This window comes from Aythya ferina (assembly GCF_964211825.1).
Source record: "Aythya ferina genome assembly, chromosome: 33".
NCBI classification, from domain to species: Eukaryota; Metazoa; Chordata; class Aves; order Anseriformes; family Anatidae; genus Aythya; species Aythya ferina.
The window spans coordinates 695017-720059 of record NC_140330.1 but is presented as its reverse complement, the minus strand read 5'-3'; the positions used below and the strand labels follow the sequence as shown (position 1 = coordinate 720059).

The window sequence follows — 25043 nt, the reverse complement described above, 5'->3', positions numbered from 1 at the left end:
GGTGGCATTGGGGACGTCAAAGTGGCACCAAGGACGTTAAGGTAGCACTTGGGGCATCACGGTGGCACCAAGGACACCAAGGTGGCAGTAGGGGAATCAAGGTGGCATGGGGGGCATCAAGGTGGCACCAAGAGTGTCCAGGTGGCATTAGGGGCATCAAGGTGGCACCAAGAGTTTCAAGGTGGCACCGGGGGCATCAAAGTGGCACCAAGAGGGTCAAGCCGGCACCAAAAAGCATCAAGGTGGCGTTTGGAGGCACCAAGTTGGTACTGGGGGGTGTCAAGGTGGCACTAGGGACATCAAAGTGGCACCAGGGGTGTCAGCGTGGCACTGGGGACAATAAGGTGGCACCTGGGGCACCAAGGTGACACCGGGGAGGGGTCTCCACGTCCCTGCGGCCGCACTCACCGCCTCCCTGCGCCTCCGCTCCTGCTCCCGCTTCCGGGCCATCTCCCTCTGCTGATCCAGCATGGACTGCGAGGACTGCGGCTGCGAGCTCTGGCCTTGGGGCGCGGAGGCTGTGGCCGGTGGCACCTGCTGCTGCTGCTGCTGCTGTTGCTGCTGCTGCTGTTGCTGCTGCTGCTGCTGTTGTTGCTGCTGCTGCTGCTGCTGCTGTTCCTGGCGCCGCCGCACCTCCTCGTGCACCCTGCGAGCCTGCTCCATGGCATCCTCGTCATCGCGGCTCCTGCAACGCCACCAGCGGCACCCGTGAGACCCCACGCTGTGCCCGGAGCACCCCCCTTTTGCTGTCTGGGTGTGGAATACGTCCTCTCTACCCCCCCAACCCCAATCTGAATCCGGGCGTGTGTATGGCGCCGTGCCAGCCTCGATGAACCCCTTGACCCAAAAATGCCGACAGGGCATCGGCAGAGCCGCCCTCACCTCATCCGCTCCTGCTCCCGCCGCAGCCGCTCCTTCTCCCTTTCCACCTGTTCTGCCTGAGCTTTCAGCGCCTTCTCCCGCTCCTCCTTCTCCCGCGCTGCCCTCTTGAACTGCTCGAAGCTGTCACTGGAGGACTTGGCCGTGGAGGACGGGGTGGTGGGGTGTTTCTGAACCAAGCTCGCCCATGAGCCCATGTTCTTGATTTTCAGGTCCTGGGGAGGGGAGGAGACGTTAGGGGGGATGAGGCTCAGCACCAGGACGAGCTGGCGGCTGCACGCACCGCGCTCAACACGCAGCAAACCCCCTGTAGCAGCTGAAACCAGTAAATCCCCAGCAAAAACCAGTCTGGGCTCAAGGCTGGAGGACTGGGGGCACTGGAGTGGGGGGTGCACGCAGCCTTCAGCTACCCCAAGAGTGAGAGGAAGGACCCAGCACCCTGCCAGAAGCGGGACCAGCTCCCTCTGACTGGTGGCTTCCCGCTGCAACGCCCCCACTCAGCCTCCCTCCGCTTCATTTTGGGGCGTATTTTCCAAAATCGAGGCAAAGGAACGTACCCCCCTCCCCCCAAAAGCGTGCTGAGCTCAGCCAGTACCTTTTTAGGGGCAACGGGCGTTTTTGGTTCCTGCTTCTGTCTGTCCTTGTCCTGCACTCCTGGCGGCGGCGCATTCTGCTCGGGGGGTCTAATGACGGGCCGCCCGCCCTCCATGGGCTTCATCTCCGTTCCTGCAACGCCGAGCGTCACCGTGAGCGGCCGCGCCGCGGGTCCCAGGGGCCAGCCCGTGGAGGATTTCCCAGGGACCTCGCCTGCCGACCCGCCGGGGCGCCCGGACTCACTTTGCGGGATGTGCGCGGGGGGCTTGATGCTCTCCGGGTGTTTGGGAGGGTCCTGCCGCAGCGGGGGGCTGAAGGTTTCGTTTCGGATGACCGGCGAATGCATCTTCTCCTCCTTTACCACCATCGGCTGCGACTGCACGACGGAGGCGGCTCTCATCTCCTGCAGATCACGTTAGCAGATCACAAGGGTCAGGCACCGACCCCCTGCCCCTACCCCTTTGCCAGCCCCCTGCCCGTCCCCCGGGGAAGCAAACCTCCTCTCTCTCTCTCCAGCAATCCGCCCTTGGGGGGGGGGGGGGAAAGGCAACGTCTCCCGGCTGCGCCCCCCAGGTGCGGGCTCTGCCTTCCCTTTACCTGTTTTTTTGGCTGGATATTTTGCTGAGGTGGCGACTGGTGGACCAAGCCCTGGAACGACGGCATCTGTGGGGAATGCATCATGAGAGGGGAAGGGGCTTCCCTCAAGTGACCTGGAACAGTTCAGCACCACTCGGTTAGGCGGCAGCAAGGCTCCTTTCGCCAAACATCACCCCCCCGAGCGCGCCACGACCCGCGACGGGCGACCCTGACACGTCTGTGGGCCACCACGGGGGGACCACGAGCATCCCGAGGACACCGGGGTGTCACCCGCCGGCAGAAGCGGCGCTGAGAAACCGCATGGATGATTTTTCCTGCCCCCCCCCACACCCGGTGGCGGAGAGGCAAGGCCGAGGCACCCGCCACCTCCAGGAGGAAGGGTGGGCAAGTCTGAAATCAGACAGCACCGATGCGGGAAGTGGGTGTCGAGAGGGTGCTTTTGTGGAGGGCAGCGCCCTTGGGTGCCTCCGTCCCCGGTGAAGAGAGCAGGAGGCGAGCGCTCCCCTCGGGATACAACCCTGGGAAACGCTTCTGAAAGCTTTGGGGAACCTGCGCCGGGCGGCTCCGCCTCTCATTTCGTGTAAAAGCTTGCCTTTTTGGCAACAGCTCAGCAAAAAGAAGGAGCCGCCGCCACTGAGGCTGCTCGCTGGAGGCTTTGCGGAGGCTCCGCCAGCTCCAAGCCTCGTCCAGCCTCCGCTGGGGAGAGCGGAGCCTTGCGCAAGGCTGCAACGCTTCCCCCTCATCCTGCCTCCATGCGAGGCTGTGGGAGGCCGGGGGAAAACCTCGGCCCCGCTGAGCCCTCGTGGGTGGCTTTTTGGGGTCTTTAGCAGGAGCGTGGGCCTGTGCCAGGGGGCGTTTTGAGCCAGAGGGTGTGTGGGGGAAAGGCTACAGCACGACACGCAGCGTGGCCACCAAACTGTGCCCAAAACAGAGGGAACCACAGCTCCGCGGTCCCCAAAAACGGAGCGACGAGCAGCTCGACGCCACGACCGCGAACCCGGAGAGCCGGAGCCGCTCCGTGTCCCCTGGCCGTGTCCCCAGGGTGCCCCAAAACTGGGTCCTGGCCACGCGTGGGATGCATCACCCCACATGGAGGATGCCAGGTCGCGCACACGGTCCCTGTCCTCCGTTACAACACAGACAACCCCCGCAGGACGCTTCGAGTGGGAGCAGGGAGGAGCCGATTTTCTTTTTTTTGGACCTTTCAACTAAAATTACAATAATAATTATTATTAGTAGTAGTAATATAGAAGAACCAATAATGCAATTAATTCATATAAGCTTAGTTCTTCAGCTTTGATACTAGAATTTAAAACATTGCTTTTCTTAGTAATTTACACAGTGCTGTATTATACAGTACACTGTATAAATACCATCTCAAAACACATGACCTCTCTCCTGTTGAATTTGAGCCACTCTGTTCCATGCAAATGCGGTAACTGGAGGATTATATCCTCAAGTATATCATACTTGTTGATTGGGTGAAATAAAATGTCTCTAATTAGTTTAATTTAATTAAGAACGGGATGGAGACCTCGGGCTTAGCGCGGTCTCCGAGGTGGGATGTGGCCAAAGGAGCTCGCTCGCTCCCACCAGCGCTCAGCCTATGCTTTCCGTGCTGGGAAAGGCCACGCTGCGCCTCCCAGCACGCGGCCCGGGGGGACCGAGCTGGGAAAGGGATCAGCGACGGGGCCAGGGGGGCCACGGAACGCCCAGCGGCGTGTGGCCAAGCACTGATCGCCGGCAACGCCGCGGCTCAGCCTCGGCTTTCCCCCAAATCCTTCCCCCTCCTCGCCTTGGCAGCTCAGCGGCTGCGCTCCTGGAGGCCCCGCTGGCGAGGCAAAGCCTCCGCTCCTCCCCGGGAGCAATCTGAAAACGGTGCCCGAAGGGGACGCGCGACCCTAAAATCTCTACAACCGCGGAGCAGTCGATGCCGGCGTGCTATGGGAAGGTGCCGAGCGCATCCAGAACTCGGCCCTTTTGGCAACAGCACAGCCAAGACCCCAAATCTGGGATCCTGCTTTGGTGAGGGGTTTGTAAGGCCCGTGGCGACTCCCCCCCCGAGCCCAGCGCCGTCTTGGAACGCTGGGCGCTGCTCGGGCTCAGAGGACACGGGGTGCCGGCCACCACCCCACAGCCCGGCGTCGCCAAACGCGACCCCGGCGGGGTTCGAGGCTCTCCACGGGCGGCCCCGAGTCCCGCTCACCGGTCGAGTAGGGGTCGGGCTTGTGGTGCCGCGGCGAGGGGTGGTGCTGGATGACTTGCTGAGGTTTCGCCGGCTGCGGCGGCTGCGGCGGCGGCGGCGGCGGCGGCTGCGGGGGCGGATGCTGCTGCGGAGGCGGCTGCGGTTGGGGGATGTGGGAAGGGAAGGACATGGGCTGCATGTGCATGGGCCTCTGCTGGGGCTGGTGCTGCAGCTGCTGCACCGCGGGGTGCGCCGGAGGCTGCAGGGGAGGCTGGGGCTGCGACTGGACCTTCACTGAAGGGAGAAGAGGAGTCTGCGGCTGCACTTTCTGCAGCTGTTGAAGGTAGAGCTGCATCTGGCTGGTGCTCAGAGGCAGGCTGTGGTGAGGCGGGGGCGGCTCCTCGTCCTCCAGCAGGACCTGGGGAGGCTGGGGCAGAGGCGGCTGCGGGAGCAGAGGCTGCTGGCTGATGGCTGGCGAGACGGCCGGCGGGCGCGAAGGCTTCGGGGGCAGCGCGGCGGCGCGGTTGCTGGGTCTCGAGGGCTGCTGAGGCAGAGCGTTGTGCAAAGCTGGGGAGAGAGGGGACGAGACGGTGGCACCGCCTGCGTGGACGCGAGCGGCCTCTTCCCCGCCCGCCCTCCGGGAGAGAGCCAAGGCCGCTTCCTCGCTCCCTCCTCTTCCTCCCGCCCCAGGTTTGTGGCTTTAGTGGCCAGCGCGGGGTGTCCGGCACCCAACATGGGGTGTCCAGCACCCAACGAGGTACCCAGCACCCAACATGGGGTGTCCAGCACCCAACAAGGTACCCGGCACCCAGTACAAGGTGCCAGCACCCAACATAGGGTGTTTAGCATTTAACACAGGGTGTCCGGCACCCAACGCGGGGTATCCGGCACCCAACAAGGTACCCGGCACCCAGTACAAGGTGCAAGCACCCAACACAGGGTGTCTAGCACCCAACGAGGGGTACCCAGCACCCAACATGGGGTGTCCAGGACCTAACAAGGTACCTGGAACCCAGTACAAGGTGCCAGCACCCAACATGGGGTGTTTAGCACTCAATACAGGGTGTCCAGCACCTGACGAGGGGTGTCCAGCACCCAACAAGGTACCGGGCACCCAGTACAAGGTGCCAGCACCCAACACAGGGTGTCCAGCACCCAACATGGGGTGTCTAGCACCCGATACGGGGTGTCTAGCACGCAGTGTAATGTGTCCAGCCCTCAATACAAGTTGGCCAGCACCCAACAAGGTGACCAGCACCCAACACGGGGTGTCTGGCACCCAGTGCAAGGTACCCAACACCAACACAGGGTGTCCAGCACCCAATGCAGAGTGTCCGCCACCAAACAAAGGGTACCTAGCACCCCAAAAAAGCTGCCCAGCACCCAGTGCAAGGTGGCTGGCACCCAACACGGGGTACCTAGCACCCAACATGGGGTACCTAGCACCCAACGCGGGGTACCTAGCACCCAGCGTAGGGTACCTAGCACCCAACGTAGGATACCTGGCACTCAATGCAAGGTACCTAGCACCCAACGTAGGACACCTAGCACCCAACGCAGGGTACCTAGCACCCAACGCGGGGTACCAAGCACCCAACACAGGATAGCTAGCACCCAACATGGGGTACCTAGCACCCAACACAGGGTACGTAGCACCCAACACAGGGTACCTAGCACCCAACACGGGGTACCTAGCACCGAACGCAGAGTACCTAGCACCCAGTGTAGGGTACCTAGCACCCAACATGGGGTACCTAGCACCCAACGCAGGGTACGTAGCACTCAACGCAGGTTACCTAGAACCCAATGTAGGGTACCTAGCACCCACACCATGCTCACCTGGAGGAGAGACCACCGCGTGTTGGTTCAGGTGGGGAGGAGTGCTGTGCTCAGGTGGCTGGGGAAGATGGGGCGGCATCTCCGGCTGGGGAAGATGCATGATGGGTTGAGTGAAATGTGGCATAGTGTCGAACATGTTCCCTGGGAGTGGGTGCTCCATGACGGGGACTTGCGCGGGTACGAAAGGTGGGGGGGAGGACTTCATCGGTGGCGGCGCTTGCGGAGGGACGGGCGGTGGCGGCGGCGGCTGCTGCGGCTGTAGCTGCTGCTGCGGCAGCGGCTGCGGCGGGGGCGGCGGCGGGGGCTGCTGCTGCGGCGGCGGCGGGGGCTGCTGCGGCGGCTGCTGCTGCTGCTGCTGCACCGGTGGATGGTGGTGATGGTGATGCTACAAAACAAACGCTCGTTACCCAAAAAATGCCTTGCCGGATTGGACCCCACGGCCGTGACTCGGCTGGCCGCGGGACGGCTTCCAAGCAAAGCAAAAGCCTCTCGTGCTGGAGGGCTGGAGTGTTTGAGCCAGCTTGGCAGGACACCCCGCGGCCCCACAGCTCCCCGGGGGCTCGATCCCAGCCCAGTGGGAGGGGGAGGATGCTCCGGGTCCTACCTTTTTTTGCTCTCGCCCAGAATGCCCTTTCTTCTTCAATTTTGGTGCCATTTCTGCAAAGAGAAGAAGGGACAGAGCAAATGTTAGTACCCGGACTGTGCTGCTCCACGCGTCCACGGTGAAAGAAACAGAGCAGCCAACCCATGGCAGCGGTTTGCTATGACCCACTTAAACCCACTTAATCCCCTGAGCTGGCTTTTCCTGAGCTCCCCACTTGGGACCGGGGAGGATCGGGGTTTTCAGCATCGTGCTGCAGGACCCACACACGAACGCAACGTGATGGGAGCCTCCCTCCAGCAGCATCTCTGCCGCACAGGTTTTGGCAAAGCAGCGCACGAGAGCAACGGAGCTGTGCTTGACCAGACTCAGCTATTCCAGGAATGCTGCCTCGCTCGGAGGCAGAGATAAGGAGAGAGACGCTGGAAGCACAAGGAGAGAGAAAAAAAAAAAAAAAAAAGAGAAAAAGAACTGGAGCTAGGCAAACAGCAACCCTGCCTCCTAACCCGGAGGATTTGGGTCTGTGTGAGCGGACAAAGGGTGATCTCTCACGCCTCCTCCCTGTGCTGCACGGAGAGCCGGAGATATTTTTAAAGCACGATCATCGCAACAACTGGCCTAAGTTCGTGTACACAACCACCCTTTCCCAGGATTTCCTCTGCAAGTCCACGCCAAGAAACGGCGAAGCAACAGAAATACATTTGTCCGATATTGGGTTATCCAGCCAAAAATTCCTCGGCGGCAAATTCCAGCCCGACAGTGCTCGACTCCTTTGGCCTTATGTGGCGTTATTTCAGCCGTGCTTGGCACGGGAGGGAATTTCGACCCCAACGCCATTTCCAAAGGTGGCTTGAGACAACCCTGGCAAAATCAGCCTTGCCCGTTTTTTTTGGCTGATTTTTTAGGCTCGCCTCCTCTTCCTCTCCTGGGTTGAGGTATAGTAGAAGGCGTTTTGATGAGGGCACAAAGATCTTGGCATCATCGAACACCCAAAAGCAAAGGGAACATGCTCTGATTTTGCAGATGATGAGGCTGAAGCAAAAAAGAAATGTCAATTCGGAAAGAAAAGGAAAATCTCAGCTCAGGGCACCGACCACAGCAAAAGTGCCAGCCCCTGCTGCAGACAACGTGCCTGCAAAGAGTCCTTTGGAAGGCAAGAATTGTTTGATGTGGGTGCACGAAGGTGGCAGAGCCCCTTTGGACATCTCCACGCTTGTAGATCCAGTGGAAGGGAGCGCGTGGCGGCCATTTCCAATTCTGGGATATTTCGCCCTCCCAGGGCAAAAAATACAGGGATGAATTCGTGGGTGGAAGCTGGTCAAAGGGAAAAGTGGCTGTAGATGCGGGGAAAAGCAAGACGGGCTGAGAAATGGGCGACTTCTGTGGATGCTCCACTTACCTAGGGCTACGCGGCCATGGGGCTGTATGGCCAAAAGCCTCCCAGCCCCACGGCGAGCTGTGATATGGGGGGGTTGCAAGGAGCCCTGCTTCTGCCTTATCTGGGGTAAAAGCACTCGTGGGAAGGGAAAGGAATTGAAACTTGGAGGAAGGTGCAGTGCAGACTGTGGGTATCGGGAAAGAGAAGAGAAAAGCGTTGGGTGGCGTGCAACTAAGATGCGTCCTTGAAGGAGACGGGCTGGGGCTGAAAAAAGCCACACGAGCATCGTGGCAAGAGCGCTTCTCTCTAATTCGGGTTGCAGACACCAACCCACACGGCTTCGAGGCCGAAAGACGAGGAAAGAGAAAACCCCGAGGGCCAGAGGTGAGGTCAGACCAAGCGAATATGGTGAGAGTGGACGGGGATCCAGCGCTGAGAAGCCGGCGCCTTTTCTCATCGCTTCTTTGGGGAGATGCTCACGGATTTCCCCACCGTCCTGGATGCACAGAGGCTGCTCGGCGGGGAGGTTCGGTGCAGGCAGGGCGCACGGCGTTCCCGGTGTGTGCTTGTTTCTGGGCTGGGAAGCGGCGCCGGTCCCGCTCGGCGTCGCGAGCTCGCCACAATTCGATGGAAGCGTTCTCCGGCACGATGGCCAACTGCAGAGGTGCCAAAAGATCCGAGCCCTGGCTGAGGACGGGCAGCCGAGCATCCTCCACTGGCTTGGCGCAATGGCAACCGGTGGGCAACCGGCAGCGAGGCTGCGGGGGCCTCCCCAAGGGGGAAAAAAAAAAAAAAACACACGCAAAAAAAAGGGTTTTGTGCCCAAAATGAGCCCTTGTCCAAGCAGCTGGGAGCTTGAAGGAAAAAGAACAGCGGCAGGCCTGCCACTCTGCTTTGTGTGCGTGGGTGAAATCACCGAAAAACACAGGAATGCAGTTTCCATGATGTCATCTCAGCACGTTTGGCAGAGCAGGAGGATGGGGCTGAGCTGCTCAGCACCCAAGCGGCTCCCGCGGGCGCACGCCTTCCCCGGAGGCTCTCCGGCACCTTCCCCTCTTTAGGGTTTTTTCCCTAAATTCTCCTGCTCCCACCCACGTCTGTCCTGAATAGCAAATCCCTAGCGTGCGCTACCCTAGCGGCAAGACTTCCACCTCCACGTAAAATAGTTAAAAACTACGATTCCAGGATTATACAAAAGGTGCATTTTTTCTGGAACAAGCCAAACACTTTATTGATTTTATTATTTAGAAACAGAACGAAACGAACAAAAAAAAACTATACAATTTTTTTTTTCTTTTCTTTTTGGAAGGAGGTTGTGGTTACATGGCTGTTATAATCCAAAAGCATGCAGACAAGATATAAAAATAAACAGATTTGTATAAAGTAATTCTTTGTAGCAGATAAAACACTAACTGGAAGAAATCTGAATAAAAACGGTACGAAAACAGTCCATTCTTGGTCAAATCCATTTCAACTTTCAAACAGTTCACACTGGTGCAATTCGAGAGAGCTAGAGTTACAAGTTTGCTGAAGAAACATGCAGTTATACATTCCAATAAAAGAGCACAATCCCACCCCCCCTGCGCCTCGCAGGGAAATAACACGCGGCAGAACAAACGGCTCAGCCGGGAAGAACATTTTAACAAATGGCTAAAAGAGACCCGAATTTAAGGAAAACGGCACGAGAAACAACTTGGGAATAGGCTATTGCTTATCGAAAGAGCTGCTCCTGGATAGAAAAGCTGACTCAAAGAGTTTTTGGGACCACGGGGCTGGTTGTGGCCCCGCCGAGGGGTCCTGGCATCGGGTCTGGGTGGTTTTTTAGCACCAGAGGTGAAAACCTGAGCCTGGGTTTCCCCCTTCCAGCCTCCCAGCCGCAGCAAAGCCCGTGAGCTCCTAAAAAAGGCAGGAATCTTTTCTGGGAAAAGCAGGGGGATTTGGGGTTCTGGGGGAGAGCAGGAGCTGCGGGATCAGCAAACGAGGCTGAAACGCACCCGAAGCTCTCTGCCCTCTGCCATCCAGGCAAAACCAGTGCGATAGAAGCATGGGAAGGGCTCGTGGTGCCAAAATGAGTGGCACCCAGCTGGATCACCCAAGAAACAGCCCAGGAAAGGGGGCAGAAAGAAGCAAATCCTAAAAACACGCTTCGAACAACCAACGGTTCGGCCGTGGCAGCACCAGCCCTCTCTCGAGGCCACAGAATGGGTCCAGAGTTAAATAAAAACTCGCTCGAGTTAATAAAAGTTACCCTGAGTAAGCAGGAGAGCATCACGGAGGACACCAAGACTAACTTTGTGACTACAAAACCCGAGCCACTGGCAGCGGTGAGATGCCGCGCCGCCTCGTTGCACCGCCTAACATCAGCTCCTCTCTTCCCAAAGGCAGAAACAGCTCCAAGCACGGGCTTGCAGAAAGCCCAAAAACGGCTTTTCTCCCATTTCGCAGCCCGGTTTTTGATTCCTTACTAACAAACTGCCTGCACCAGCCCTGGGTTGAACACCGCTGCCACTGCACCTGTGCCTTAAGCGAAGCCTTCACGCACCTACATGCTTGGATCTCATTCAAAACTCGCTAAAACAGGGGGATTTGGGGAAAAAAAAAAAAAACAAAACAACAACAAAATCCACAAACACGAAACCCAAGAGGCCGTTCCTGCTGCCCGAGAGGTGTAAAAGCCAACGCTGCTTTCCTCAAAAGCTCGGGGTCGTTTGCATGCACCTGGGCGCTAATTACGACGAGTTAGACTGGAATAACCCTCTCGTTCTGCACCGCTGGTTTCGCAGGGCTTAAGGCAAAGGCTGCTCGCTCTCGTCTCCTACACGACAAAGCCTGTATTTATTTTGCTTTCCCCCCCCCCTTTGAAGCCTCCTGCTTTCAGAGTATCACCATACCTGCGGGTTTAGAGGAGGAGAGCAACGCTCCCGACTTAAATAAACACAACATGCTCTGCTGGCAACTGAACCGAGGGCTGGAGACATTGCTCGTAAGCGAGCAGGAGGAAAAGGATCCAGGAAAAAAAAGGATCCACGAACAAAGGACCCACGTCTTACGAGCTCTGGGCCGCAAAAAGCAAGAGGCAGCTCGTGGGAGAGCGCTGCCCGACAGCAAAGCTGCGTGTAGCTTCAAAGCAACTCGACAGCGTTCGCAGTTAATTGCAGTTAATTCTCATTGACGGCTTGATGGCATCTAGTTCTGCTTGCACCCGTGAGCACAGCCTGCCCGGCTTTTTTCTCAAAGCAAGAGCAAACCGAGGTAAAACAGAAGTCGTGCATCAGCATGTGTCAGGTTTGAACATCCCCAACGCCTGCTGCGCAAAACCCACGGCGGGATCCCACCGGGCAACAGCTCGGCAGCCAAACGAAGTGGCCAGAGAAAAAAAAAAAGACACAGAAAAGCTGGTGAGATGCCTGACCCTAACTCAAATCGGAGAGCAAACAAAGTGGCAAACCCAATTCTCCACCTCCCCAGTTTCCAAAAGGGGGATGGGGATAAATACAGGAATATTTAACAGCAAAAAGGAACGGGCTCATCCTGCTCCAAGGTCCAGAGGGACTGGGGACGAGGACAGGGCTGCGATGTCACTGAAAGCACGACATCAGAAGCGTGCAGCCCCCCCCCAGCAATTAAACAGGGCCCCGGTAATTAGAGGGAACGAAGCGGCTCTGCAGGCACCCAGCCACACTGCCAGCGAGGGCTTTCGGCAGCTTGTGGTGTTGGATTAGGAGGGGAGGCTTGGCTTTTTTAGGAAAGCAAAGCCCCGTTGGCTGTAAATTACTAAAAAAAAAAAAGGAGTTTAATCATCATCTGTTTGCCACATCACATCATTGATGCAGTTCTCTTCTAAATCCAAAGGTTTGGGCTTCTACCTGCAAACTGTTTTCTCCCTCTCTGCATCTATGGCCCCGTCACCAGGCACGGTTTGGGAGAAAAAAGAGCATTTTCAGTTTCATCAGAGGCCGGTTTTGTCAGCTGGAGCGGACTTGGGGCTGCGGAAGGCTTTGATGCTGTTACACAAGTGCAGCTCCCAATTATCTCCACCTAATTCCTTTAGCGGGGAGGGCTGGGCACCGTTTTGGTACCGAATTTCCAACCAGCACCACGTCGCCCTCGTCAGATTTGTCTCCATGGGCGATTTTCTTGGTTCCACGTTTCGTTTGGAAACAGGACCGGCACCCCGGGTTCAGGTGGGGTCGGCCACTTAATGGCCCCTGATGAAACTTTGGGTCTAGTGGGAGGTGTCCCTGCCCACGGTGGGGGGCTGGAACCCGATGGTTTTTAAGATCCCCTTTTAACCCCAACCACGCTGCAGCTCTAGGACCCGAGACGGCAAGCGGCGTCCTTGGGAGGGCCGCGTGGAGATGCCACCTCCGGGAGAAAAGCACTCGCTTCTGCTTCGGTCTATTCCATCACGAGCCCTCTGGACCCTAAGAATTATTAAAATCGCTTCGTTTAGAGCTCTGCCTGTCCCCTCCAGTGCCTGCTCGCAGCAAAACACGGCCCTTTCAGAGCTCTTGTCCCACCTGGGACTGCAGACAAGCTTAGCCACGCGGCCCTCGGGAACACGCGCGGTGCCCAACACGGCCAGGGGGGCTCCGAGCCTCTGGCAAAGCCACGCAGGGCTGCAGGCAGGAGGAAATCAATGGAAATAAGTGGCCCGAGCATTTTCTAGGAGCACAAACACGGCCGGTTTGTTTCACTGCTTTGCCAAGGAGCACGGGTCACCCTTCCCCTCTGGGAATTTGTCACCGACAGATTTCACCTTCCGATCGCCATCTACGAGTTAGTCCAATGCAACAAAACCTTGCAAGTTCCTCAAAAAAAAAAAATAAATAAATCCACGCAGATCTTACTAAAAATACATGGAAGTAGGCAAAAGCATGCAACCTCCATATGTCACGTTAAAAGATAGCACACTCCAGCATGATCCCAGACGCACACATCCTTAAAAACTGAAGCATTTACGGGAACTGATGCCAGCTTGGCTCCAACACAAGTCCAATCAATCCCAGCTGCTGCGTTTTTGGAGGAGAAAGGAAGAGAGAGAGGAGCCTTCTGACAGCTCTCAGGCCCTGCTGGTTTCAGAGCTGCAGATCCGCGAGCCTCCAGCCCGTGCATTTCTTTTCTCCTCCTACCAAAAGAACGCGAGGCTGAAGGCTGGCAGGATGGCGAGAGGATTTCTGCTCAGCTCTGGTGCCGTCTGTGCCACGGAGCCAGCCCTGCTCTGAAAGAGGAGGCAGGGTATCTCCTGCCTCGTGCACCTCCCGGCCGTGCAGAAGCCTTTCTGCTGACCTGCGCGCTGGGAAGAGCCCGGGGACATCTCTGGAGGCCAAGCTGGGTTAGCAGCTAGAGGGGGAAAGAGCTTTAGTCGACCGCACGGCTTTGCTGACGTAAAAGCAAGCAGGGAACATCAGCAAGAGATGTTAGAGGAAAGAGCAACGCTTCACGAGAGGGCGAGGGCAGCCTCATCCGAGCCCAAACGACGAAAGGCTGAGGTCGTACCAAGGCAGAAGCACAGAGCTACGCAGAGCGGACGCTGCCCTGGAAGTTTTTACCCTACTTTTTCTACACAGACCTGCCCGACGCCGTAAAAAAAGGCTCTTCTACACAAATAATGCACGTCTCCCAAGCCTTTCTCCAGCGCACTGCTCTGTTGCACAAGCGTTCCTGGTGAGAACGCCTCGTGCCTCCCGCGAGGACAATAGAGCGGCTTTCTAAAAATACAAATCTAGGTCATCAGCCAGACAAAGAGCTACCTTGGCACATGCCGCAGTTTGGCTCCTGCGCCCACATCCAACTTGAGAAAGGAAAGCTTATGAAAATATCTCGCAGCGCTCGAGAACTGCCAGAGACAACAGCACTACTGCCAAGTTGTACACGGAGGGCCCGAGACGGGCAACATGCAGCATCTCCGCTGGGTACATTGGTTTGATTACAAAGACAAAAAATTAAAGACCAAGCCGGTAATGAAAACATATTTATTTATACAGAAAACAGGTATAGGACTGAGTCTTTAAATAAGCTGCATCTAACCTGTTTCTGAATCTTCACTGTCGGAGGAGCTCGACTCGCTGGTGCTCTCAGACTCTGAGGACGAGAACCCCTTCATTTTAGAGGAACCAGCAATTACATCCACTTTTTCTGCTGCAACAAGACAACAGTACAAGAGCGTCAGAAGGAGAAGCAGCCCCCCAGAACCCTGCCTCCTGCTGCGTGCTCCTCCCTGACCGCTGCGTGGCAAACCCCCTTGGTTTTGCTGCGCTTATTCCCACCTCTGACTTGCAATAGCCGGGCTGCAGCAGGCCCTTGGAGGTTTTAAAAGGGGCAGAAAATGATGGGGGTTTCCCCTCCCACCGCGTCAGGCCAGGGTTGCTGCCGAACCCAGGCTCCTCTCTGCTGCTCGCGGCCACCCCGAGCTCGCTGTGCCAAGCAGCAGGGGGTTCTTGCTGCTGAAAATTCACTTTTTTTTTCTTTTTTTTTAAGCTGCATCGCCTTCCTGGCCCAGGTAGGCAGCTGGACAGGTGGCTGAGGCAGTGGGAAGTAGGCAGCTGCCTATTTTAATAGCTCAAACCCCAATAAAAACGGGGTGCTACAGCTGAAGAGCCCTCGGGCCCTGCTGTACCTCTTTACAACTTGCTAAACCAGAATAAAACTATCTAAATGTTTTAATCGGGTGCAAGAGCATGAAGCAAGCTCCCAAGGTTTGGGTAGGTTTGTTTTCCACTCTGGTTTATTGCACACTGTGATCCCCCTCCCCCCTCCGTTTGCCCATGGGCAACTAGAAGATTCCTTTCAAATCCCCCAAGATTTCATTCCAGTAACCAAAATGCTTATCAGTTCCTCAGCCGTGAATAAACGAGGATGTTGAAAAGGGGAATAAAAAGGCTGGCAGAGAGGAGGGGTGAGGTCAGGAGCCTCAGCCCCAAGAGCAGGCAGCTCAGAGCGAGCCCTGTGCCCTGCAGGGCTTCGTGGTCCCCCCACCTGCCTCCACTCCCCTGCCCCACCACGAGGCTGCTGCTCGTCAGAAAGAGCACCCGTGGTTTTTATAAAAAAACAGCCTGCCTCGGGCTGAAACGGCGGGTGCCGTTCCACCCAACTGGCAGCGAGTTGCACGCTTCGTATCGGTAGGATTTGGAAGAAAATATTTACGTTAGAGGGAGGCCGAGGATCAGCAGCCTCGTGTCAGAGCAGCTGGATTCAGGTCCAGCAGCGGGATTTAACAGACACGCTGTGGTGGCACTGCTCGCTTTGCAAGAGAAGTAGAAGCTCCTCTCTTTCACTGAGCAAGGATATAAAATGCCTAAAAACCAGCATTTTAGCATAAAAACCAACATCTCTCTCTGCAAATCTGTCACCCGGCTGGGAATACCCGGCTGGAACACGAGGGGAACAGCTTTGAGGCTGACAGGTACCTTGAGGTTTCCTCTTCTTCCGTAAACACGATGTCACGTATCTCTCCAGCTCCCGTAACGTGGAGGGTTTCAATGTCTCAAAGTCAATTTCAATCTCATCGGGATTGGAGTTTTTAAGCGAGGGTTCTCTTGACTGGATGATATGGACAACTCGGCCCAGTTTCTCACCAGGGAGTTTGTTAATGTCCAGGCTCAGCTGCCTCTTCTCCTCATAGGACATTGGCTTACACTTCTCCTCCTCCTCAGACTCGTAGGCTGGAGGGGGCTTGCTGTTCTTCACCGTCACAGGCTCCTTCTTACTACTTAAGAATAATTATAAAATGTTATTACAGAGCACATCAAAACACAGAGACGTTTCACAAAGCAGCTGCTTGGCTCTAACATCACGTAACAACCACGTCGCTCGGATTTTACAACTACTGCTGCAGCATCAAACAGAGAACAAACCGGGCACGAGGTGCAGGAGGGAGCTCTCTGCACGTCTCCTTTCAATCCTAAAGAGCATCCTCTTATTTTCCAGCCCAGCCACGAGGCTGGATGCGGGATGCTTAGCCTGCTACCCCTTGGGCATCCAAGTCCGAGCTACCCATCCAATGTTCCCTCAACTTAGACAGAAATGAGCAGCTCCAGAGGTTAATTCTTCACATCTGCATTCGGACGGACGAAAGCCCAACTGATGCTGCACATTTCCCTGCAGGAAAGGCTTCTGCTGCGTGGAATCTGACACCACAGCAGCACTAGGGCAGCACAATCTCCCTGTAGGCTGCACGCAGGCAGAAGCAAAAGCCAGCATCCGTAAGGAAACATGTTCACAAGAAGCAACAACTCCTTAATTTCATCCCGTTTCAGCTAAATATGCCAAACTCCTCCTTTTCACCCAGGTTTCAATACTGAGGCACAACATCCCCATCCCGTTCAAGCAGCAGATACTCAGCTCTTGGCACCTTACCTCTTTGTTCAAAACCTCCAGCTCCAACAAAAGGAAGGGGCAGGAAAACTACAGAACGCAGGGCGCTGAGATGCAGCGGCCCAACTCTGCAGGGTTTCCTCTCCCATACTTAACGTGCTAAAAGCAGCCCCAGCAGGCAGACACCGATACACAGCAGCACGAGCAGGTGCTGCTGCTGAACTCGTGCAGGTGACACAAAGCGATTGCACCAGCACGAAGGCGAGGGGCCTTGCTGCGAGCCAGCCCTACCAAAGGCACAGGAGTTACTTTTCAAGAATCCTGCGTGTAAGAAAGTTAATTATCAGAAGTAAAAAAAAAACAAGTGTCATGCTCCTCAACGCAACAAAACATGATGGGACACAAACAGGGCTGACCTGGAGGTACTGCTGTTGCTGTTACTTTTCTTAGCTTTCTTGGGTGGTGGTTCCTTGGCTTTACTTTTCTTGCTGTCTTCCAGTTCTTCCTTCTTTTTGTGCTTCTCCTTCTTCTTTTCCTTCTTGTCTTTCTCCTTCTTCTTTGGTTTGTTTTGCTGTGGCTGGGACAGGGCTGCAAGCTGTTCATGCACTGCTTTAAGCTGAGAGGCAGACACACAAAGATCAAGATACTTTTGCCCAGCACCTCCTTCTCTCCAAATTAATCACCTCTCTCTCTCTTTTCTCCATCTTCCTCTACCGCCTGTGCTTTCTTATCTTTTACTACTAACTAGGTCACTTCTTCCAGCTTTTCAGCACCCTGATTTTTGTATATTTAAGTGTCGTGACCTCTGCAACAGGAAGGAGGCAATCTTTTTATAGAGCCTGGCACAGCTTTTCTCCCCGTTAGGGCAGAAGTGGGCCGCTCACTTCCTCAGCACCACTCAATGCTTTTACTTCCCAGTGCCAACAACGTCACGAACTGGAAGGACGCAAGCTGGAGCTGCCTGCTCTTTATCTCACGGCCTTCCCCCGCAGAGTGTCAGCTGGCCACAGCAGATAAATCCTCCTCCTGAGGGCTCAGGCAGCCCTGAAGGCGTTCAGCCCATTTCTACGGCAGCACCTGACCTCAGACAGCGAGCTCCTGCAGCCGGGGACTATTTTGTGCAGCTGTGGAGAGCCCTGGGAGGACAGCTCTGAACTGCACCCACTGCTTCGTACTCCACCAGCCCTTTACAGCTCGTAGAGCACTTTACAGCTGACACTCACTATCAGACAGCAGTCCTGAGGCTGTGAGCTAAATAAAACAAGCTGCCTGAGGCAGTTGAGGTGAAGAAAGAAACCCCAGGTGCCCCGGGACGGACACGGTACCTGCTCCTGGAGTTCTGCTAACCGCTGAGCTCGCTCTTCCTCGGAGTCATCCGACGAGCTGTCGCTGTCCGAGGAGCTATCACTGCTGCTATCGCTAGAGGAAGGGGGAGCCACCTTGGTTGGAGGTGGCACCACCACGGGAGAAGAGGCTGGAATCACAGGTTCTTCTGGTTCGTCTGGCATCTTAGCGAAGCGCATCTCAAATACGTCCTGAAAAGAAGATGGAAAAAATCAGGCAGGGTTTGGCAGAGCACCGTGCTCCTACCGAAGGCAGTTAGCATCTCCAGGGTGTTCCCTACATACCTGTGGTCTCTATGCGAGCAACAAACTCACACACACACAGTCCCGTCTGTTGCAGACAACATCGCTTCCTCAACACTTCAAGTCTGCCCTTCGAGTCTGGTTGGAATTTTGACTGTATCCAGGATGGTTTGGGGGAAAAGTTTCCCGGCAAGAAAGGCAAAGATTCATTTTCAAAGCTGCAACACTGCCGAGCTCAGCTCCAGCGCTGCCATTTATTCCCTCTCCTTTTCAGCCCAGACACAGGCTGGATTTCCTAAGTGAAACTGCTGCTGCCCGTTCTCCTATGGCCGTGCCACAAAAAACACCTCGATTTAATCAAACCCTTGTGCAAACACTTCCCCATTATCCTCAGGAGTACGAAGCCGGGTTATTTTCACCGCTACCCCACGGCTGGGAAAGTCGTTTTGCTCTAAAGCCCGATTAAGATCCGCTTTAATTTAAACCAAAGACAAGCCAGCGAGATAAGGAGTGAAAGGCTGATTGTGTTTCTTATCGAGGCAGTTCCAGTGAAAGGCTGTGTGTGCTCACGCCGTTTCGCTCCCGGTACCCGAGGTGAAGCCACCAGTGATCCCTTAGGGACCGGGGCCACAGCAGGAGGCAGGGACCAGTTGTGGGTGCTGCTCCCACTGCAGCAGGGTCCTCTCTGTCCCATCCTACACCCACACCTCTCCCAGTCTTGTTTTCTCGTCGAGTTTCCCAGAACAAGTGCCACCTGGGTTAGATTTTAATCTGGATGCCACGCTTCCAGCCAAGGTTGTGATCCCTGAGTTGTTTCACATCAATCCGACTGTTTCGTACACGCCCACGCTGCCAAAGCAACTGAAAAAGAGCTGGTTTTGACCCTGGGTGCTCCCCTCGACGGGGCAGGTTGCCACCTGAACTGCCTCGTGATGGGAGAAGCACTTGCAGAAAAAATGCCACATTTTGGGCAAGTGAGACCTGAAAATGGGCTCAGCTCCCCTGCTTTTACTTATTTAGAAGCCAGGCAGCTCCGCAAGAGCTCTGCTGGTCACTCCAGGCTCCTTCTGGAGCCCCCCAAGGAGAAGAGGAGCTCCCAGGAGGGGATCCAGCTGAGCCTCGGGGCTTTGCAGGGAGCGATGCTGAGCTGGGAAGCAGAGGAGCCAACGAAGCAGCTTCGGGAACTCATTTGTTTTCCCCGTTTTTATGTAGGAAGGAAAGGAGGCGACATTCTCCGTGTCCTGGGTGCGTGGCGCCGAGCAGGAACCCGCCACCCAAGCTCCACAGCTTCCTTCTACGCCCCAGCAGACCATAAACATTAGCTGCACGCAAATCGATGCAGATTTCTGGGACTTATTAAAAACCCTCTAGCAAGTCAAACGCCCGGTGACATCAAATCCACCGCTCCAACGCCGAGCTGACTTTAAGCACGAGGACTCCAGCGCCTTGCAAAGCAGCTATTAAGCACACCCACGGACCTGTGACACCTTTGAACAGGAGATGTTTTTCCACCAAGCCCACTGAGCACAGACAACAAGTGGATTCCCTCTCCCTGCAGCCCACACCTGAGCGCATGAGATGCTCGCACACGAGGAGCAACCTTCTTCAGCCCCAAGGCTTCCAAGACTTTCAGGTCAGGCTCGTCCTCACTGTTCGTTTAAGGACCTGGTGGTGCTTAAAGCTGGCTCAGCATTTCCCTGAGCTCCTTTGTTCGTCCCTCCTTCTTCATTTTGTGCAGGTGGAGCGCTGCTGGGAGGCATTTCTCCGTCCTGAACCTCCTGTGCCTCTGTTTAGTGCATGCTTTGGGCGCTGCAGATGTTGTTTCGCTGCTTCCATCTACTGGCAGAAATGCCAAATTCTCTTCTCTGCTCCCACAAAAGGAGCCAGAAAGGCTGGAAGGGGAAGGAATTGCTTCCCTTGCTGCACTGCAAGCACAAAGTGCTGCGGAGCACACAGTCGAGGAAAAGGAGAGCTTTCAGATGGCTTGCAGCACGACAGAGGCGTGCGAGAGTGCTTGTCACTTCCCTCCCCCTGCAACGAGCTGCAGTGCTTCAAGGCGCTGAGTCACTGCACTTAATGTGTGTTTACAAACTAATTACTGCTTGCCATGAACCAGAAAGTCCGGTGCTTCGTTACCGCCGGCAGCCAATGCTAAAACACTGCTCACATACAATTTCTGAACTCTTTAGGGTCAGGAATAAGAACTTCCCAGCTCTTTTTGCCTGTCTAGTTTTCCATTTAACACTCAGGAAGGTTGATCTGAAATCCAGTTGAGCAAAGTTAAAAACCATCAATCAGTTCAGAAGCACTTGGGTTATGAAAAGCCCTCAGCGTTTGGAAAACCCCCTAGCACTCCTAACGAGGAAGCAAGTAACAGCCTAATTAATGTCTTTGTGATCAGGGATTCTTACTGCCATGCAAATCCCCGGTGCCACCGGCCTGTCCTCGCTTGGACAAACATCAACCAGGACAAAGGCGGTGCCTGGGGCTGTGACTGCAAGCAGAGGGATTTGTTTTGGCCCCCTCGGCTGCTTAATGCACAATTCCCAGCTCCACGCTCGAGTGGCACAACCACCGCGAGGGAGCTCGAGCTCCTGTTCACACCAAAATTCATCGAAAATCAGCTTCCAAGCAGAAAGTGGGAACAGAGAGATTCGGACAGGGTTAATTCAGAGGCTGATGCAAGGACAGGTAAATAGCTCGAGTGGGCAGAACCAGGGCTATCTGTTAAGCAACGCCCGGCGCTCCTGGCTGATGGTAACTCGCTAACCCGTGCCCAGACTTGCATCCTCAGCCTGGTTTCCAAACCTCAGCAGTGCTCCAGAAACCTCGCTCACTTGTTTGGCTCCTTTCCACCCGAAATGAGTTCTCTGCACAGGGTGCAGGCGAAGGGAGAGCTGCTAGCCCAGCTGCCTGAGCTTTGGCACCCACCCCTATCGCAACAGGAGCTCCAAGAGCCACAAACACCAGTGAGGAGTTCTCCTGAAATCCACTTTTGGGGATTTACACACAGCCACACAAGGAGGGTGAAAAGACAAGCTATTAACCCCGAGGGAATGCAAGGAGCTGAAGTAACCGGCTCCGACCTGCAGAACATAAAAATCAGCTTTACAAAGCAGCCACGGGGACATTTTCCCTGTCGGCCACCACCACACGGTCGTGGCGTTGCATTCAAAAAGCAAGATTTTCATCTTTGCGTTGGGAAAAGAGTTTCCCAAGTGGCTCCAGGCAGGGATGGGCTCCTGAGCCTGCCCGCGGGGCTGACTCAGGTGAATAAAATCCCGGTTGCAAAGAGCTTAATGTGTCCTTTATTGCCTCCACGGGGTATCACCTGGCAGTGTCGGCTGCTGAGGACTTTCCCCATAGGACGGGGTGAGAGAAAGAAAAGTCTCAAGTTTCTGCGCAGCTCTTTACAGCTCTGCAGCCTGCGACAACAGTGACCAGAATTTCAGATCAGATCTGGCCGGTTCCTTCTGCTGCTGGTTAGAAAACGCTTTAGGACGCCACTTGAAGTGGCTGTGAAGTACTTCGCCAGACCAAAACAAGAGAATGAGTGGCCAGAGGGTGAGCATCGTGTTTTTCAGCCGTCTACCAACCACAGAATCCAAAGGGGGAAAAAAACACACCACCAACAGATGCTGAATGCTACAAATTTCACATCAGAAGTGTGCTGAAACACACATTTAACTCCGTGTGTGTTTATCTCAAATTCAACCAGCCCAGAGCTGATTTTACAGAAGCATCATGAGGGAATATTGACCCTAAACTTGATGAAACCTCTCAGGGGCCAACCAATTCCCAGGGATTTCTAGTGATTTTACGATTTCCTGACGGCCGCCGTGCCATTAAGAGGAGAGAAAAGGCTGCTCCAGTGCAAAGTGTGAAAGGTTTGGGAACATCCCCATTAAAATCTAGATGTTAGCCTTGGGCACCGGACACAGGAGTTTACACAGAGCCAGGAACAATCTGGAAGCATTCTTCTCCTATTACTTCCTCTAGAAACTACTCTGTAATCATTACAGACCCAGCCCAAAGCTATTAATATCCAGTTTCTACTTTTTTTTTTTTCCTCTCCCTGAATCTCATGTCCTTCAAGTTTTTCCCAGCTCTGGCGTTTTCTGATGTAAATCAGATCCCTGCTTTCTGAAGCTTAAAAGCAAGCCACGTTGTTTTTTTGTTTTGTTTTGTTTTGTTTTTTCCTCCTTTCATACAGCGAGACCCCAACGCCTTGTCATTCAAATAGTCCCTCCGCTCCATTCAGCTCGAGTTCAGCTTTTCTTGTGCAGGGATGGCAAGAACTGTAAACAGCAAAAATCTCCGCAGGGCTTTTTCTGATGACGCTGTGTTATCTTGCTAAGAAAGAAGCCGGTGCTTTGTGCCCTTCCATGCTGAAGCTGCTGCTGAATCCTTCCAGCAAGCCCCACGGTGATGATGAGCACATGAACAAAGCCTCCCAGCAGCTGTAGCCCTGGTGTCCTTGCACGCTTCTCATCCCATCCAGCCAGGACCTTGTGTGCTGTGAACAAGCCCCGCTGAGCCCATCCTGCATCCTCCTCCTGCTACAGGCACATGTTTCCACGCAGCTTTTGGGAGGTTTCTGCACCTGAAAGCCTCCTGCTGCTCAGTTTGGGTCGGGTTTAACACGCTGAAGTTATGCAGGAGGGACCAAGAGACAGACAGCAGGAAGTTTTAGGAAACGAAAGCTGTACCCACAACCCTCAGAAAGCAAAAACGGGGGAGAAATCAGCATTTAAGTGAAAGACCTGCCTGAAAACAGAGAGACAGGGAATCCCCACGTGTTTCTCAGTGAAAGCTGTCGAAATGCTTGGGTTAAACATGCAAAGCAGGAGCAGCCGAGGGCTCTCAGTGAAGAACCACTGCTAAGAGAAGCTTTTGCACAGCTCCTGAAAAGAGCTTGGGGTCGCTCAGACCTACGGGAGCGACGTGCTTCTGAACTGAAGTGAAACAAGCGAACCCAGATTGGGTTTTTTGTTTGTTTGTTTTTGTTTTTTTTTTGGAATAGCAGTTTTTGCATCAAGCAAAAACATTGCTCAACGCATGTGGCTTCTTTTTCAGCTACACTATTCATTACAAACGTTGCAGGAGCAAGTGGAGTATAAAACTTCACTGTAAGGATGATCAAAAAGGTGCCTACAACGACTGCACCAAGAAGGGGGTACGATCCCTATTTTCTCTACAGGTTTCTCAAGGAGGAAAGACACGTTTCAGAGCCTTACTTTTCTTCCCACTCCTTTATCAAAAAGAGAAGAGGACAAGAAAAAGATGCTACGAAACAAAATAGTTTAATGAGGCAATTACAAATCGGGCTGAGTCAGCCCACTCCTATCGCTTCCACAGCGAGATTTGCTTACCATGCTGGCATTTCTTTATGTTTTTTGTTATTTTATGCTGTTTCTTTATGTTTTTGGGAGATGATGCACCAATTGAGTAGTGGACTCAAATGAGGGCGTAAAGGCCTTGCAGAGGGATCTGGACAGGTTGGAGAGCTGGGCGATCACCAACCGCATGAAGTTCAATAAGAGCAAGTGCCGGGTCCTGCACCTGGGACGGGGAAACCCTGGCTGCACGTACAGACTGGGCGATGAGACGCTGGAGAGCAGCCTAGAAGAGAGGGATCTGGGGGTCGTGGTAGACAGCAAGTTGAATATGAGCCAGCAGTGTGCCCTGGCAGCCACGAGGGCCAACCGTGTCCTGGGGTGCATCAAGCACAGCATCACTAGTAGGTCAAGGGAGGTGATTGTCCTGCTCTACTCTGCGCTGGTGCGGCCTCACCTCGAGTACTGTGTGCAGTTCTGGGCACCACAGTATAAAAAGGACATGAAACTGTTGGAGAGTGTCCAGAGGAGGGCTACGAAGATGGTGAAAGGCCTGGAGGGGAAGACGTACGAGGAACGGCTGAGGTCACTGGGCCTGTTCAGCCTGGAGAAGAGGAGGCTGAGGGGAGACCTCATCACAGTCTACAACTTCCTCGTAAAGGGGTGTCGAGAGGCAGGAGACCTTTTCTCCAATAACACCAGTGACAGGACCCGCGGGAACGGGGTTAAGCTGAGGCAGGGGAAATTTAGGCTTGACATCAGGAGGGGGTTCTTCACAGAGAGGGTGGTTGCACACTGGAACACGCTCCCCAGGGAAGTGGTCACTGCACCGAGCCTGTCTGAATTTAAGAAGAGATTGGACTGTGCACTTAGTCACATGGTCTGAACTTTTGGGTAGACCTGTGCGGTGTCAAGAGTTGGACTTGATGATCCTTAAGGGTCCCTTCCAACTCAGGATATTCTATGATTCTATGATTCTATGAATTGTGCCAGAGCAATTAGGAAAGGAAGACGCAGGCAATCATTGGGAACTGAAGGTGGCCGTGCGACGCGGTTCTTACCTGCAGCTTCCGTGCCATCGCCACCACCTCGTGATCGGCGGGGTTGTACTTGTAGCAGTTGGAAAACATCAATCGCACATCGGCTGCAAATTCCTGAGCATCTCTGTATTCCCGGTTCTCCAGTTTAGACTAGAAAGGAGGGGAGAAAAAGGAACTTTCAGCTATTAAGGGCGTAAATGCAATAAGCCAATTAAGTGAACGCACACAGCACCGTGGCACCCGTGGAGGCTCGGGAAGCCCAAGCCTCTCCCTGCACTGGGACAAATAAGGAAGAATCGCACCAGGTTGACAAAAATAAAGGAGCAGACTGGGGGCATCTTTAAGGATAACTCAGGGTGTGTTCAAGAGGGGACGATGTGCCCTTCAGGCCCCCTTCAGATGACAACGAATGCTGGTGCTGGATGTATCAGAGAAGCAGTGCTCGCAGCCAGGATCACCCACTGAACCCTGACACTGTCTGGCCTACAGGCACTAAACCTCCACGCGCACCCCCAAGGCCATTTATTAGCAAAAACCAGCTCTGCTCAGATGGATTCCCTGGGAGGAAGAGCTGGTTGTGCTCAAGAGCCAGCTGAAAAAGGAGCTTTGATCGAGGCTAAGACTCAGCGGACAGGATTCAATTGCCTTGCCTACTTTTTGGGGTTCCCAAGCTTGCCATCTAGCCTCCCTAC

The 25043-nt window shown here is 54.7% G+C and overlaps 1 protein-coding gene and 1 long non-coding RNA gene across 11 annotated transcripts in view; both read right to left on the bottom strand.

Annotated features, from left to right (window-relative positions):
- BRD4 (bromodomain containing 4) overlaps window positions 1-25043 on the bottom strand; it is a 61736-nt gene that overhangs the window by 1860 nt on the left and 34833 nt on the right. For 8 of the 10 annotated variants that reach the window (XM_084501785.1, XM_084501779.1, XM_084501784.1 and 5 more), the window contains 13 exons: window positions 24373-24501; window positions 17715-17924; window positions 16806-17005; window positions 15483-15784; window positions 14104-14214; window positions 6699-6751; window positions 6095-6479; window positions 4277-4822; window positions 2071-2183; window positions 1717-1876; window positions 1475-1605; window positions 883-1094; window positions 409-685 (listed from right to left, as the gene is read on the bottom strand). In XM_084501785.1, coding sequence (XP_084357911.1) covers window positions 409-685; window positions 883-1094; window positions 1475-1605; window positions 1717-1876; window positions 2071-2183; window positions 4277-4822; window positions 6095-6479; window positions 6699-6751; window positions 14104-14214; window positions 15483-15784; window positions 16806-17005; window positions 17715-17924; window positions 24373-24501 — 2829 coding nt within the window. The remainder of the gene's footprint in view (window positions 1-408; window positions 686-882; window positions 1095-1474; window positions 1606-1716; window positions 1877-2070; window positions 2184-4276; window positions 4823-6094; window positions 6480-6698; window positions 6752-14103; window positions 14215-15482; window positions 15785-16805; window positions 17006-17714; window positions 17925-24372; window positions 24502-25043) is intronic. The other 2 variants (XM_084501778.1, XM_084501777.1) reach the window with 2 other exon arrangements.
- Window positions 2185-4269, bottom strand: LOC311425778. The gene is made up of 2 exons (XR_014686421.1): window positions 3594-4269; window positions 2185-3278 (listed from the first exon to the last, which is right to left on the bottom strand). It is a non-coding gene; the product is annotated as an uncharacterized lncRNA (long non-coding RNA).